The following is a 14635-nucleotide window of genomic DNA, read 5'->3' as shown; positions in this document are numbered from 1 at the left end:
ACAAGCCTGCGGAATCTCGGCCCTCGCCGTGGCGGGTAGGGGGGAGGGGATTGACCTCTCGCTCGGGGGGGCACGGGTGGCGCAGCGATGGTGACTGAACATCGACGCACTGAGTCAGGTCTCCGTTTCCGCCCAACAGAGCCCACGTGGGTGCGATACACACTCTTCCCCTGGAAGGTGATCTCGGAGCTGGATGAATGCAAGGAAGGACATCCGTAGGTTCCGGGGGGGGTCTGGAGTCGCGGGGCGGCGATTCTCCCCCAGGCACCAGTCCCTCCGACGCCCAGTGTGGACGCCGGTCTCCGACTCGACCAGGAATGTCGACCCAACAAATCCTAGAGAACAGTCTCCCTCAATCCCCCACCTTCTCCCCATATCCCTCAATCCCCCACCTTCTCCCCGTATCCCTCAATCCCCCACCTACCCACCTTCTCCCCGTATCCCTCAATCCCCCACCTACCCACCTTCTCCCCGTATCTCTCAATCCCCCACCTCCCCACCTTCTCCCCGCGTCCCTCAATCCCCCACCTACCCACCTCCTCCCCGTTTCCCTCAATCCCCCACCTCCTCCCCGTCTCCCTCAATCCCCACCTACCCACCTTCTCCCCATATCCCTCAATCCCCACCTACCCACCTTCTCCCCGTATCCCTCAATCCCCCACCTTCTCCCCGTATCCCTCAATCCCCCACCTACCCACCTTCTCCCCGTATCCCTCAATCCCCACCTACCCACCTTCTCACCGTATCCCTCAATCCCCACCTACCCACCTTCTCCCCGTCTCCCTCAATCCCCCACCTACCCGCCTTCTCCTCGTATCGCTCAATCCACACCTACCCACCTTCTCCCCGTGTCCCTCAATCCCCCACCTTCTCCCCGTATCCCTCAATCCCCCACCTACCCACCTTCTCCCCGTATCCCTCAATCCCCACCTACCCACCTTCTCACCGTATCCCTCAATCCCCACCTACCCACCTTCTCCCCGTCTCCCTCAATCCCCCACCTACCCACCTTCTCCTCGTATCGCTCAATCCACACCTACCCACCTTCTCCCCGTGTCCCTCAATCCCCACCAACCCAGCTTCTCTCCGTATCCCTCAATCCTCCACCTACCCACCTTCTCCCCGTATCCCGCAATCCCCCACCTACCCACCTTCTCCCTGTATCCCTCAATCCCCCACCTTCTCCCCGTATCCCTCAATCCCCCAGCTACCCACCTTCTCCCCGTATCCCACAATCCTCCACCTACCGACCTTCTCCCCGTATCCCTCAATCCCCCACCTACCGACCTTCTCCCCGTATCCCTCAATCCCCCACCTATCCACCTTCTCCCCGTATCCCTCAATCCCCACCTACCCACCTTCTCCCCGTATCCCTCAATCCCCCACCTACCCACCTTCTCTCCGTATCCCTCAATCCTCCACCTACCCACCTTCTCCCCATATCCCGCAATCCCCACCTACCCACCTTCTCTCTGTATCCCTCAATCCCCCACCTTCTCCCCGTGTCCCTCAATCCCCACCTACCCAACTTCTCCCCGTATCCCTCAATCCTCCACCTACCCACCTTCTCCCCGTATCCCTCAATCCCCCACCGACCCAACTTCTCCCCGTATCCCTCAATCCTCCACCTACCCACCTTCTCCCCATATCCCTCAATCCCCCACCTACCCAACTTCTCCCCGTATCCCTCAATCCTCCACCTACCCACCTTCTCCCCGTATCCCTTAATCCCCACCGACCCACCTTCTCCCCGTATCCCTCAATCCCCCACCTACCCACCTTCTCCCCGTGTCCCTCAATCCCCCACCTACCCAACTTCTCCCCGTATCCCTCAATCCCCCACCTACCCACCTTCTCCCCGTATCCCTCAATCTCCCACCTACCCACCTTCTCCCCGTATCCCTCAATCCCCCACCTACCCACCTTCTCCTCGTATCCCTCAATCCCCCACCTACCCACCTTACACATTTACTGAATAAATGTTTAATGTCAAAACTGGTCATAGTCATTAACTGCGGGAATGAGGGAGTGAGTTACAGAGCAAGAGAGATAGAGAGAGTGAGAGAGACATGGAGAGGGACAGACAGAGAGAGAGGGAGAGACAGAGAGAGTGAGAGAGAGAGACAGAGAGAGTGAGAGAGAGAGAGACAGTGAGAGAGACAGAGTGAGAGAGACAGAGTGAGAGAGACAGAGAGAGAGAGACAGAGAGAGAGAGAGAGAGACAGAGAGAGAGACAGAGAGAGAGAGAGAGAGAGACAGTGAGAGAGAGAGAGAGAGAGAGACAGAGAGAGAGACAGAGAGAGAGAGAGAGAGAGTGAGAGAGAGAGAGAGACAGTGAGAGAGAGACATAGATTGCATGTAATAAACGATCAGAAGATGGCAGCATTGTTAATATGTTCACATTTGAGAGAGAGAGAGAGAGGGGAAATCAGCCAGGGTTCCTGCTCCTGATCACTGTCCAGTGATCCCTGGGTTAGAGAGAGAGAGGGGAAATCAGCCAGGGTTCCTGTTCCTGATCACTGTCCAGTGATCCCTGGGTTAGAGAGAGAGGGGAAATCAGCCAGGGTTCCTGCTCCTGATCACTGTCCAGTGATCCCTGGGTTAGAGAGAGAGAGGGGAAATCAGCCAGGGTTCCTGCTCCTGATCACTGTCCAGTGATCCCTGGGTTAGAGACAGAGGGGAAATCAGCCAGGGTTCCTGCTCCTGATCACTGTCCAGTGATCCCTGGGTCAGAGAGAGAGAGGGGAAATCAGCCAGGGTTCCTGCTCCTGATCACTGTCCAGTGATCCCTGGTTTAGAGAGAGAGGGGGGAAATCAGCCAGGGTTCCTGCTCCTGATCACTGTCCAGTGATCCCTGGTTTAGAGAGAGAGAGTGGAAATCAGCCAGGGTTCCTGCTCCTGATCACTGTCCAGTGATCCCTGGGTTAGAGAGAGAGGGGAAATCAGCCATGGTTCCTGCTCCTGATCACTGTCCAGTGATCCCTGGGTTAGAGAGAGGGTGGAAATCAGCCAGGGTTCCTGCTCCTGATCACTGTCCAGTGATCCCTGGGTTAGAGAGAGAGAGGGGAAATCAGCCAGGGTTCCTGCTCCTGATCACTGTCCGGTGATCCCTGGTTTAGAGAGAGAGAGGGGAAATCAGCCAGGGTTCCTGCTCCTGATCACTGTCCAGTGATCCCTGGTTTAGAGAGAGAGAGTGGAAATCAGCCAGGGTTCCTGCTCCTGATCACTGTCCAGTGAGCCCTGGGTTAGAGAGAGAGGGGAAATCAGCCAGGGTTCCTGCTCCTGATCACTGTCCAGTGATCCCTGGTTTAGAGAGAGAGGGGGGAAATCAGCCAGGGTTCCTGCTCCTGATCACTGTCCAGTGATCCCTGGTTTAGAGAGAGAGAGTGGAAATCAGCCAGGGTTCCTGCTCCTGATCACTGTCCAGTGATCCCTGGGTTAGAGAGAGGGGAAATCAGCCAGGGTTCCTGCTCCTGATCACTGTCCAGTGAACCCTGGGTTAGAGAGAGAGAGAGGGGAAATCAGCCAGGGTTCCTGCTCCTGATCACTTTCCAGTGATCCCTGGGTTAGAGAGAGAGAGGGGAAATCAGCCAGGGTTCCTGCTCCTGATCACTTTCCAGTGATCCCCGGGTTAGAGAGAGAGAGGAAATCAGCCAGGGTTCCTGCTCCTGATCACTGTCCAGTGATCCCTGGGTTAGAGAGAGAGAGGAAATCAGCCAGGGTTCCTGCTCCTGATCACTGTCCAGTGATCCCTGGGTTAGAGAGAGAGGGGAAATCAGCCAGGGTTCCTGCTCCTGATCACTGTCCAGTGATCCCTGGGTTAGAGAGAGAGAGGGGAAATCAGCCAGGGTTCCTGCTCCTGATCACTGTCCAGTGATCCCTGGGTTAGAGAGAGAGGGGAAATCAGCCAGGGTTCCTGCTCCTGATCACTGTCCAGTGATCCCTGGGTTAGAGAGAGAGAGGGGAAATCAGCCAGGGTTCCTGCTCCTGATCACTGTCCAGTGATCCCTGGGTTAGAGAAAGAGGGGAAATCAGCCAGGGCTCCTGCTCCTGATCACTGTCCAGTGATCCCTGGGTTAGAGAGAGGGGAAATCAGCCAGGGTTCCTGCTCCTGATCACTGTCCAGTGATCCCTGGGTTAGAGAGAGCGAGAGGGTAAATCAGCCAGGGGTCCTGCTCCTGATCACTGTCCAGTGATCCCTGGGTTAGAGAGAGAGAGAGGAAATCAGCCAGGGTTCCTGCTCCTGATCACTGTCCAGTGATCCCTGGGTTAGAGAGAGAGAGGGGAAATCAGCCAGGGTTCCTGCTCCTGATCACTGTCCAGTGATCCCTGGGTTAGAGAGAGAGAGGGGAAATCAGCCAGGGCTCCTGCTCCTGATCACTGTCCAGTGATCCCTGGGTTAGAGAGAGAGAGGGGAAATCAGCCAGGGTTCCTGCTCCTGATCACTGTCCAGTGATCCCTGGGTTAGAGAGAGGGGAAATCAGCCAGGGTTCCTGCTCCTGATCACTGTCCAGTGATCCCTGGGTTAGAGAGAGGGGGGAAATCAGCCAGGGTTCCTGCTCCTGATCACTGTCCAGTGATCCCTGGGTTAGAGAGAGAGGGGAAATCAGCCAGGGTTCCTGCTCCTGATCACTGTCCAGTGATCCCTGGGTTAGAGAGAGAGGGGGGAAATCAGCCAGGGTTCCTGCTCCTAATCACTGTCCAGTGATCCCTGGGTTAGAGAGAGAGGGGGGGAAATCAGCCAGGGTTCCTGCTCCTGATCACTGTCCAGTGATCCCTGGGTTAGAGAGAGAGGGGAAATCAGACAGGGTTCCTGCTCCTGATCACTGTCCAGTGATCCCTGGTTTAGAGAGAGAGGGGGGAAATCAGCCAGGGTTCCTGCTCCTGATCACTGTCCAGTGATCCCTGGTTTAGAGAGAGAGAGTGGAAATCAGCCAGGGTTCCTGCTCCTGATCACTGTCCAGTGATCCCTGGGTTAGAGAGAGGGGAAATCAGTCAGGGTTCCTGCTCCTGATCACTGTCCGGTGATCCCTGGTTTAGAGAGAGAGAGGGGAAATCAGCCAGGGTTCCTGCTCCTGATCACTGTCCAGTGATCCCTGGTTTAGAGAGAGAGGGGGGAAATCAGCCAGGGTTCCTGCTCCTGATCACTGTCCAGTGATCCCTGGGTTAGAGAGAGAGAGGGGGGGGAAATCAGCCAGGGTTCCTGCTCCTGATCACTGTCCGGTGATCCCTGGTTTAGAGAGAGAGAGTGGAAATCAGCCAGGGTTCCTGCTCCTGATCACTGTCCAGTGATCCCTGGTTTAGAGAGAGAGAGGGGAAATCAGCCAGGGTTCCTGCTCCTGATCACTGCCCAGTGATCCCTGGGTTAGAGAGAGAGGGGAAATCAGCCAGGGTTCCTGCTCCTGATCACGGTCCAGTGATCCCTGGGTTAGAGAGAGAGAGGGGAAATCAGCCAGGGTTCCTGCTCCTGATCACTGTCCAGTGATCCCTGGGTTAGAGAGAGAGGGGGGAAATCAGCCAGGGTTCCTGCTCCTGATCACTGTCCAGTGATCCCTGGGTTAGAGAGAGGGGAAATCAGCCAGGGTTCCTGCTCCTGATCACTGTCCAGTGAACCCTGGGTTAGAGAGAGAGAGAGGGGAAATCAGCCAGGGTTCCTGCTCCTGATCACTTTCCAGTGATCCCTGGGTTAGAGAGAGAGAGGGGAAATCAGCCAGGGTTCCTGCTCCTGATCACTGTCCAGTGATCCCCGGGTTAGAGAGAGAGAGGGGGGAAATCAGCCAGGGTTCCTGCTCCTGATCACTGTCCAGTGATCCCTGGGTTAGAGAGAGAGAGGGGAAATCAGCCAGGGTTCCTGCTCATGATCACTGTCCAGTGATCCCTGGGTTAGAGAGAGGGGAAATCAGCCAGGGTTCCTGCTCCTGATCACTGTCCAGTGATCCCTGGGTTAGAGAGAGAGAGGAAATCAGCCAGGGTTCCTGCTCCTGATCACTGTCCAGTGATCCCTGGGTTAGAGAGAGAGGGGAAATCAGCCAGGGTTCCTGCTCCTGATCACTGTCCAGTGATCCCCGGGTTAGAGAGAGAGAGGGGGGAAATCAGCCAGGGTTCCTGCTCCTGATCACTGTCCAGTGATCCCTGGGTTAGAGAGAGAGAGGGGAAATCAGCCAGGGTTCCTGCTCCTGATCACTGTCCAGTGATCCCTGGGTTAGAGAGAGAGAGAGAGGAAATCAGCCAGGGTTCCTGCTCCTGATCACTGTCCAGTGATCCCTGGGTTAGAGAGAGAGGGGGGAAATCAGCCAGGGTTCCTGCTCCTGATCACTTTCCAGTGATCCCCGGGTTAGAGAGAGAGAGGGGAAATCAGCCAGGGTTCCTGCTCATGATCACTGTCCAGTGATCCCTGGGTTAGAGAGAGGGGAAATCAGCCAGGGTTCCTGCTCCTGATCACTGTCCAGTGATCCCTGGGTTAGAGAGAGAGAGGAAATCAGCCAGGGTTCCTGCTCCTGATCACTGTCCAGTGATCCCTGGGTTAGAGAGAGAGGGGAAATCAGCCAGGGTTCCTGCTCCTGATCACTGTCCAGTGATCCCTGGGTTAGAGAGAGAGAGGGGAAATCAGCCAGGGTTACTGCTCCTGATCACTGTCCAGTGATCCCTGGGTTAGAGAGAGAGAGGGGAAATCAGCCAGGGTTCCTGCTCCTGATCACTGTCCAGTGATCCCTGGGTTAGAGAGAGAGAGGAAATCAGCCAGGGTTCCTGCTCCTGATCACTGTCCAGTGATCCCTGGGTTAGAGAGAGAGGGAAATCAGCCAGGGTTCCTGCTCCTGATCACTGTCCAGTGATCCCTGGGTTAGAGAGAAAGAGAGAGGTGGTTGTCAAGCAATACCGAGAACACATTGTGCGATAACGTGGTATTTTTAACATCTTGATGTTACTTGGAAACTCTGCTGACTCTGACACATCGAGGATATCAGCGATATCAGGCAGGAGTTGCTAGGTGTGATATTAATAATCTGTTTTATCTCTGGTCACGTCATCACCACTTCCTCAACAATCAGCTTCGCCACACACTGTCTCGAAAAATCTGTTTGTAACAGGCATCCATTATCCCGCTGTGCTCGGAGTGAACGGGAAGGGGTTTGGGTCCATTGGGATTGTGTAGAGTGGGAGTGAACGGGAAGGGGTTTGTGTCCATTGGGATTGTGCACAGTGGGAGTGAACGGGAAGGGGTTTGGGTCCATTGGGATTGTGCACAGTGGGAGTGAACGGGAAGGGGTTTGGGTCCATAGGGATTGTGTACAGTGGGAGTGAACGGGAAGGGGTTTGGGTCCATTGGGATTGTGTAGAGTGGGAGTGAACGGGAAGGGGTTTGTGTCCATTGGGATTGTGTAGAGTGGGAGTGAACGGGAAGGGGTTTGGGTCCATTGGGATTGTGTAGAGTTGGAGTGAATGGGAAGGGGTTTGTGTCCATTGGGATTGTGGACAGTGGGAGTGAACGGGAAGGGGTTTGGGTCCATTGGGATTGTGTACAGTGGGAGTGAACGGGAAGGGGTTTGGGTCCATTGGGATTGTGTAGAGTGGGAGTGAACGGGAAGGGGTTTGGGTCCATTGGGATTGTGTAGTGGGAGTGAACGGGAAGGGGTTTGGGTCCATTGGGATTGTGTAGAGTGGGGGTGAACGGGAAGGGGTTTGGGTCCATTGGGATTGTGTAGAGTGGGAGTGAACGGGAAGGGGTTTGGGTCCATTGGGATTGTGTAGAGTGGGAGTGAACGGGAAGGGGTTTGGGTCCATTGGGATTGTGCACAGTGGGAGTGAACGGGAATGGGTTTGGGTCCATTGGGATTGTGTAGAGTGGGAGTGAACGGGAAGGGGTTTGGGTCCATTGGGATTGTGTAGAGTGGGAGTGAACGGGAAGGGGTTTGGGTCCATTGGGATTGTGTAGAGTGGGAGTGAACGGGAAGGGGTTTGGGTCCATTGGGATTGTGTAGAGTGGGAGTGAACGGGAAGGGGTTTGGGTCCATTGGGATTGTGGACAGTGGGAGTGAAAGGGAAGGGGTTTGGGTCCATTGGGATTGAGTAGAATGGGAGTGAACGGGAAGGGGTTTGGGTCCATTGGGATTGTGTAGAGTGGGAGTGAACGGGAAGGGGTTTGGGTCCATTGGGATTGTGTAGAGTGGGAGTGAACGGGAAGGGTTTTGGGTCTATTGGGATTGTGTACAGTGGGAGTGAACGAGAAGGGGTTTGGGTCCATTGGGATTGTGTAGAGTGGGAGTGAACGGGAAGGGGTTTGGGTCCATTGGGATTGTGTAGAGTGGGAGTGAACGGGAAGGGGTTTGGGTCCATTGGGATTGTGTAGAGTGGGAGTGAACGGGAAGGGGTTTGTGTCCTTTGGGATTGTGTAGAGTGGGAGTGAACGGGAAGGGGTTTGTGTCCATTGGGATTGTGTAGAGTGGGAGTGAACGGGAAGGGGTTTGGGTCCATTGGGATTGTGTAGAGTGGGAGTGAACGGGAAGGGGTTTGGGTCCATTGGGATTGTGTACAGTGGGAGTGAACGGGAAGGGGTTTGGGTCCATTGGGATTGTGTCGCGCGGGAGTGAACGGGAAGGTGTTTGGGTCCATTGGGATTGTGTAGAGTGGGAGTGAACGGGAAGGGGTTTGGGTCCATTGGGATTGTGTAGAGTGGGAGTGAATGGGAAGGGGTTTGGGTCCATTGGGATTGTGTAGAGTGGGAGTGAACGGGAAGGGGTTTGGGTCCATTGGAATTGTGTAGAGTGGGAGTGAATGGGAAGGGGTTTGGGTCCATTGGGATTGTGTAGAGTGGGAGTGAACGGGAAGGGGTTTGGGTCCATTGGGATTGTGTAGAGTGGGAGTGAACGGGAAGGGGTTTGGGTCCATTGGGATTGTGCAGAGTGGGAGTGAACGGGAAGGGGTTTGGGTCCATTGGGATTGTGCACAGTGGGCGTGAACGGGAAGGGGTTTGGGTCCATTGGGATTGTGTAGAGTGGGAGTGAACGGGAAGGGGTTTGGGTCCATTGGGATTGTGGACAGTGGGAGTGAACGGGAAGGGGTTTGGGTCCATTGGGATTGTGTACAGTGGGAGTGAACGGGAAGGGGTTTGGGTCCATTGGGATTGTGTAGAGTGGGAGTGAACGGGAAGGGGTTTGGGTCCATTGGGATTGTGTTGAGTGGGAGTGAACGGGAAGGGGTTTGGGTCCATTGGGATTGTGTAGAGTGGGAGTGAACGGGAAGGGGTTTGGGTCCATTGGGATTGTGTAGAGTGGGAGTGAACGGGAAGGGGTTTGGGACCATTGGGATTGTGTAGTGGGGGTGAACGGGAAGGGGTTTGGGTCCATTGGGTTTGTGTAGAGTGGGGGTGAACGGGAAGGGGTTTGGGTCCATTGGGATTGTGTAGAGTGGGAGTGAACGGGAAGGGGTTTGGGTCCATTGGGATTGTGTACAGTGGGAGTGAACGGGAAGGGGTTTGGGTCCATTGGGATTGTGTACAGTGGGAGTGAACAGGAAGGGGTTTGGGTCCATTGGGATTGTGCACAGTGGGAGTGAACGGGAATGGGTTTGGGTCCATTGGGATTGTGTAGAGTGGGAGTGAACGGGAAGGGGTTTGGGTCCATTGGGATTGTGTAGAGTGGGAGTGAACGGGAAGGGGTTTGGGTCCATTGGGATTGTGTAGAGTGGGAGTGAACGGGAAGGGGTTTGGGTCCATTGGGATTGTGTAGAGTGGGAGTGAACGGGAAGGGGTTTGGGTCCATTGGGATTGTGTCGCGCGGGAGTGAACGGGAAGGTGTTTGGGTCCATTGGGATTGTGTAGAGTGGGAGTGAACGGGAAGGTGTTTGGGTCCATTGGGATTGTGTAGAGTGGGAGTGAACGGGAAGGGGTTTGGGTCCATTGGGATTGTGCACAGTGGGAGTGAACGGGAAGGGGTTTGTGTCCTTTGGGATTGTGTAGAGTGGGAGTGAACGGGAAGGGGTTTGTGTCCATTGGGATTGTGTAGAGTGGGAGTGAACGGGAAGGGGTTTGGGTCCATTGGAATTGTGTAGAGTGGGAGTGAATGGGAAGGGGTTTGGGTCCATTGGGATTGTGTAGAGTGGGAGTGAACGGGAAGGGGTTTGGGTCCATTGGGTTTGTGTAGAGTGGGAGTTAACGGGAAGGGGTTTGGGTCCATTGGAATTGTGTAGAGTGGGAGTGAATGGGAAGGGGTTTGGGTCCATTGGGATTGTGTAGAGTGGGAGTGAACGGGAAGGGGTTTGGGTCCATTGGGATTGTGTAGAGTGGGAGTGAACGGGAAGGGGTTTGGGTCCATTGGGATTGTGCAGAGTGGGAGTGAACGGGAAGGGGTTTGGGTCCATTGGGATTGTGCACAGTGGGCGTGAACGGGAACGGGTTTGGGTCCATTGGGATTGTGTAGAGTGGGAGTGAACGGGAAGGGGTTTGGGTCCATTGGGATTGTGTACAGTGGGAGTGAACGGGAAGGGGTTTGGGTCCATTGGGATTGTGTAGAGTGGGAGTGAACGGGAAGGGGTTTGGGTCCATTGGGATTGTGTACAGTGGGAGTGAACGGGAAGGGGTTTGGGTCCATTGGGATTGTGTACAGTGGGAGTGAACGGGAAGGGGTTTGTATCCATTGGGGTTGTGCACAGTGGGAGTGAACGGGAAGGGGTTTGTATCCATTGGGGTTGTGTAGAGTGGGAGTGAACGGGAAGGGGTTTGGGTCCATTGGGATTGTGTACAGTGGGAGTGAACGGGAAGGGGTTTGGGTCCATTGGGATTGTGTACAGTGGGAGTGAACGAGAAGGGGTTTGGGTTCATTGGGATTGTGTACAGTGGGAGTGAACGGGAAGGGGTTTGGGTCCATTGGGATTGTGTAGAGTGGGAGTGAACGGGAAGGGGTTTGGGTCCATTGGGATTGTGTAGAGTGGGAGTGAACGGGAAGGGGTTTGGGTCCATTGGGATTGTGCACAGTGGGAGTGAACGGGAAGGGGTTTGGGTCCATTGGGATTGTGTAGAGTGGGAGTGAACGGGAAGGGGTTTGGGTCCATTGGGATTGTGTACAGTGGGAGTGAATGGGAAGGGGTTTGGGTCTATTGGGATTGTGTAGAGTGGGAGTGAACGGGAAGGGGTTTGGGTCCATTGGGATTGTGTAGAGTGGGAGTGAACGGGAAGGGGTTTGGGTCCATTGGGATTGTGTAGAGTGGGAGTGAACGGGAAGGGGTTTCGGTCCATTGGGATTGTGTAGAGTGGGAGTGAACGGGAAGGGCTTTGGGTCCACTGGGATTGTGCACAGTGGGAGTGAACGGGAAGGGGTTTGGGTCCATTGGGATTGTGTACAGTGGGAGTGAATGGGAAGGGGTTTGTGTCTATTGGGATTGTGTAGAGTGGGAGTGAACGGGAAGGGGTTTGGGTCCATTGGGATTGTGTAGAGTGGGAGTGAACGGGAAGGGGTTTGGATCCATTGGGATTGTGTAGAGTGGGAGTGAACGGGAAGGGGTTTCGGTCCATTGGGATTGTGTAGAGTTGGAGTGAACGGGAAGGTTGTTTGGGTCCATTGGGATTGTGTAGAGTGGGAGTGAACGGGAAGGGGTTTCGGTCCATTGGGATTGTGTAGAGTGGGAGTGAACGGGAAGGGGTTTGGGTCCATTGGGATTGTGTAGAGTGGGAGTGAACGGGAAGGGGTTTGGGTCCATTGGGATTGTGTAGAGTGGGAGTGAACGGGAAGGTGTTTGGGTCCATTGGGATTGTGGACAGTGGGAGCGAACGGGAAGGAGTTTGGGTCCATTGGGATTGTGCACAGTGGGAGCGAACGGGAAGTGGTTTGGGTCCATTGGGATTGTGTACAGTGGGAGTGAATGGGAAGGGATTTGGGTCCATTGGGATTGTGTACAGTGGGAGTGAACGGGAAGGGGTTTGTGTCCATTGGGATTGTGTCGCGCGGGAGTGAACGGGAAGGGGTTTGGGTCCATTGGGATTGTGTACAGTGGGAGTGAACGGGAAGGTGTTTGGGTCCATTGGGATTGTGTACAGTGGGAGTGAACGGGAAGGGGTTTGGGTCCATTGGGATTGTGTAGAGTGGGAGTGAACGGGAAGGGGTTTGGGTCCATTGGGATTGTCTGCAGTGGGAGTGAACGGGAAGGTGTTTGGGTCCATTGGGATTGTGTACAGTGGGAGTGAACGGGAAGGGGTTTGGGTCCATTGGGATTGTGTACAGTGGGAGTGAACGGGAAGGAGTTTGGGTCCATTGGGATTGTGGACACTATCTCTGTGTGTCTCTCTCTACGTACCTCCCTCTGCCTCTCTCTCCCTCTCTCTGTCTCTCCCTCGCTCTGTCTCTGTCGCTCTGACCGTCCCTCTCTCTCTCTCCCTGTCCCTCTCTCTCCCTCCATCTCTTTGTCACTCCCTCGCTATCTCTCTGTCGCTCTGACCCTGTCCCTCTCTCTCCCTCCCTCTCTCTCGTCTCCCTCGCACTCTCTCTCTCCCTGTCCCTCTCTCTCCCTCCCTCTCTCAGTCTCTCCCTCTCTCAGTCTCTCCCTCGCTCTCTCTCTGTCGCTCTGACCCTGTCCCTCTCTCTGTCTCTCCCTTGCTCTCTCTCTGTCTCTCCCTCCCTCTCTCTGTCTCTCCCTCGCTCTGTCTCTCTCTGTCCCTCTCTCTTCCTCCCTCTCTCTGTCACTCCCTCGCTATCTCTCTGTCGCTCTGACCCTGTCCCACTCTCTCCCTCCCTCGCTCTGTCTCCCTCGCTCTCTCTCCCTGTCCCTCTCTCTCCCTCCCTCTCTCTCGTCTCCCTCGCACTCTCTCTCTCCCTGTCCCTCTCTCTCCCTCCCTCTCTCAGTCTCTCCCTCGCTCTCTCTCTGTCGCTCTGACCCTGTCCCTCTCTCTGTCTATCCCTTGCTCTCTCTCTGTCTCTCCCTCCCTCTCTCTGTCTCTCCCTCGCTCTCTCTCTGTCTCTCTCTGTCCCTCTCTCTCCCTCCCTCTCTCTCGCCTCCCCTCATGTTGACCTATCCTGTGTACGTGACTGCCTCAGGAAGGTGGTGGGGTGACCTTCCTCCTTGAGAGGGAACCTCAAACCTCAGCTGTGGGAGTACGATTTACCTTCATCATGAGGGTAACCACTTCCTCGCTGAGGCTGATGCAGGTCTCTTGGGGCCAGAGCCAGCAGCAAAAACTGATCATCGCCAGGTCCTCAACAGAACTGAAAAAGAACTTTGTCACTCGAGGAGCGAGGAGGTGGGAGGGAGAAAGAGAGTGTGATCGAGTGAGAGAGAGAGAGAGAGAGACAGAGAGAGTGAGAGAGACAGAGAGAGACAGAGAGAGAGAGAAAGACAGAGAGAGAGAGAGAGACAGAGAGAGAGAGAGAGAGAGAGACAGAGAGAGTGAGAGAGACAGAGAGAGACAGAGAGAGAGAGAAAGACAGAGAGAGAGAGAGAGACAGAGAGAGAGAGACAGAGAGAGAGAGAAAGACAGAGAGAGAGGGAGACAGAGAGAGTGAGAGAGACAGAGAGAGAGAAAGTGAGTGTGTGTGATCGAGTGAGAGAGAGGGAGTTCGAGGGAGTGAGAGACAGAGAGAGTGAGAGAGACAGAGAGAGAGAGACAGAGAGAGCGAGAGAGACAGAGAGAAAGAAAGAGAGAGACAGAGAGACAGAGAGAGTGAGAGAGACAGAGAGAGAGAAAGTGAGCGTGTGTGATCGAGTGAGCGAGAGGGAGTTAGAGGGAGTGAGAGACAGAGAGAGTGAGAGAGACAGAGAGAGAGAAAGAGAGAGAAAGAGAGAGAAAGAGAGAGACAGAGAGAGACAGAGAGAGTGAGAGAGACAGAGAGAGAAAGAGAGTGTGTGATCGAGTGAGAGAGAGGGAGTGAGAGACAGAGAGAGGGAGTGAAACACAGAGAGGGAGTGAGAGACAGTGTGTGTGATAGAGTGAGAGAGAGAGAGGGAGAAAGAGACAGAGAGAGTGAGAGAGAGAGAGACAGACAGAGAGAGAGAGTGTGTGTGATCGAGTGAGAGAGAGGGAGTTAGAGGGAGAGAGAGACAGGGAGAGAGACAGAGAGAGACAGAGAGAGTGAGAGAGACAGAGAAAGAGAGAGAGAGAGAAAGAGAGTGTGTGTGATCGAGTGAGAGAGAGGGAGTGAGAGACAGAGAGAGGGAGTGAGAGACAGTGTGTGTGATAGAGTGAGAGTGAGAGGGAGTGAGAGACAGAGAGAGTGAGAGATAGAGAGAGAGACAGACAGAGAGAGACAGAGAGAGAGAGAGAGTGTGTCTGATCGAGAGAGAGAGGGAGTGAGAGACAGAGAGAGAGAGTGTGTGATCGAGTGAGAGAGAGGGAGTGAGAGACAGAGAGAGGGAGTGAGAGACAGAGAGAGGGAGTGAGAGAGAGAGTGTGTGATCGAGTGAGAGACAGAGAGACACAGAGTGTGCGAGAGAGACACAGAGAGAGAGCGACTGAGAGAGAGCGAGAGAGAGAGAGAAAAGGAGACAGAGTTAGGGAGAGAGAGAGACACACAGAGTGTGCGAGAGAGACACAGAGAGAGAGAGACCGAGAGAGAGAGAGAGAGAAAAGGAGACAGAGTTAGGGAGGGTGAGAGTGACAGAGAAACTGATAAGAGAGGGGCCGAGAGAGAGAGGGGGGGGGGGGGAAGAGTGA

General features: G+C 54.8%; 1 protein-coding gene across 1 annotated transcript in view; it reads left to right on the top strand.

Moving 5' to 3' along the window:
* ntd5 (ntl-dependent gene 5) overlaps nt 1-1995 on the top strand; it is a 236893-nt gene extending 234898 nt beyond the window's left edge. The window contains exon 8 of the mRNA XM_072489194.1: nt 140-1995. Coding sequence (XP_072345295.1) covers nt 140-219 — 80 coding nt within the window. The 3' untranslated portion in view covers nt 220-1995. The remainder of the gene's footprint in view (nt 1-139) is intronic.
* The last annotated feature ends 12640 nt before the right edge of the window (nt 1996-14635 follow it).

This window comes from Scyliorhinus torazame, chromosome 23 (assembly GCF_047496885.1).
Source record: "Scyliorhinus torazame isolate Kashiwa2021f chromosome 23, sScyTor2.1, whole genome shotgun sequence".
NCBI lineage: Eukaryota > Metazoa > Chordata > Chondrichthyes > Carcharhiniformes > Scyliorhinidae > Scyliorhinus > Scyliorhinus torazame.
The sequence above is the reverse complement of the archived record's forward strand: the minus strand, read 5'-3'. Positions and strand labels throughout refer to the sequence as shown.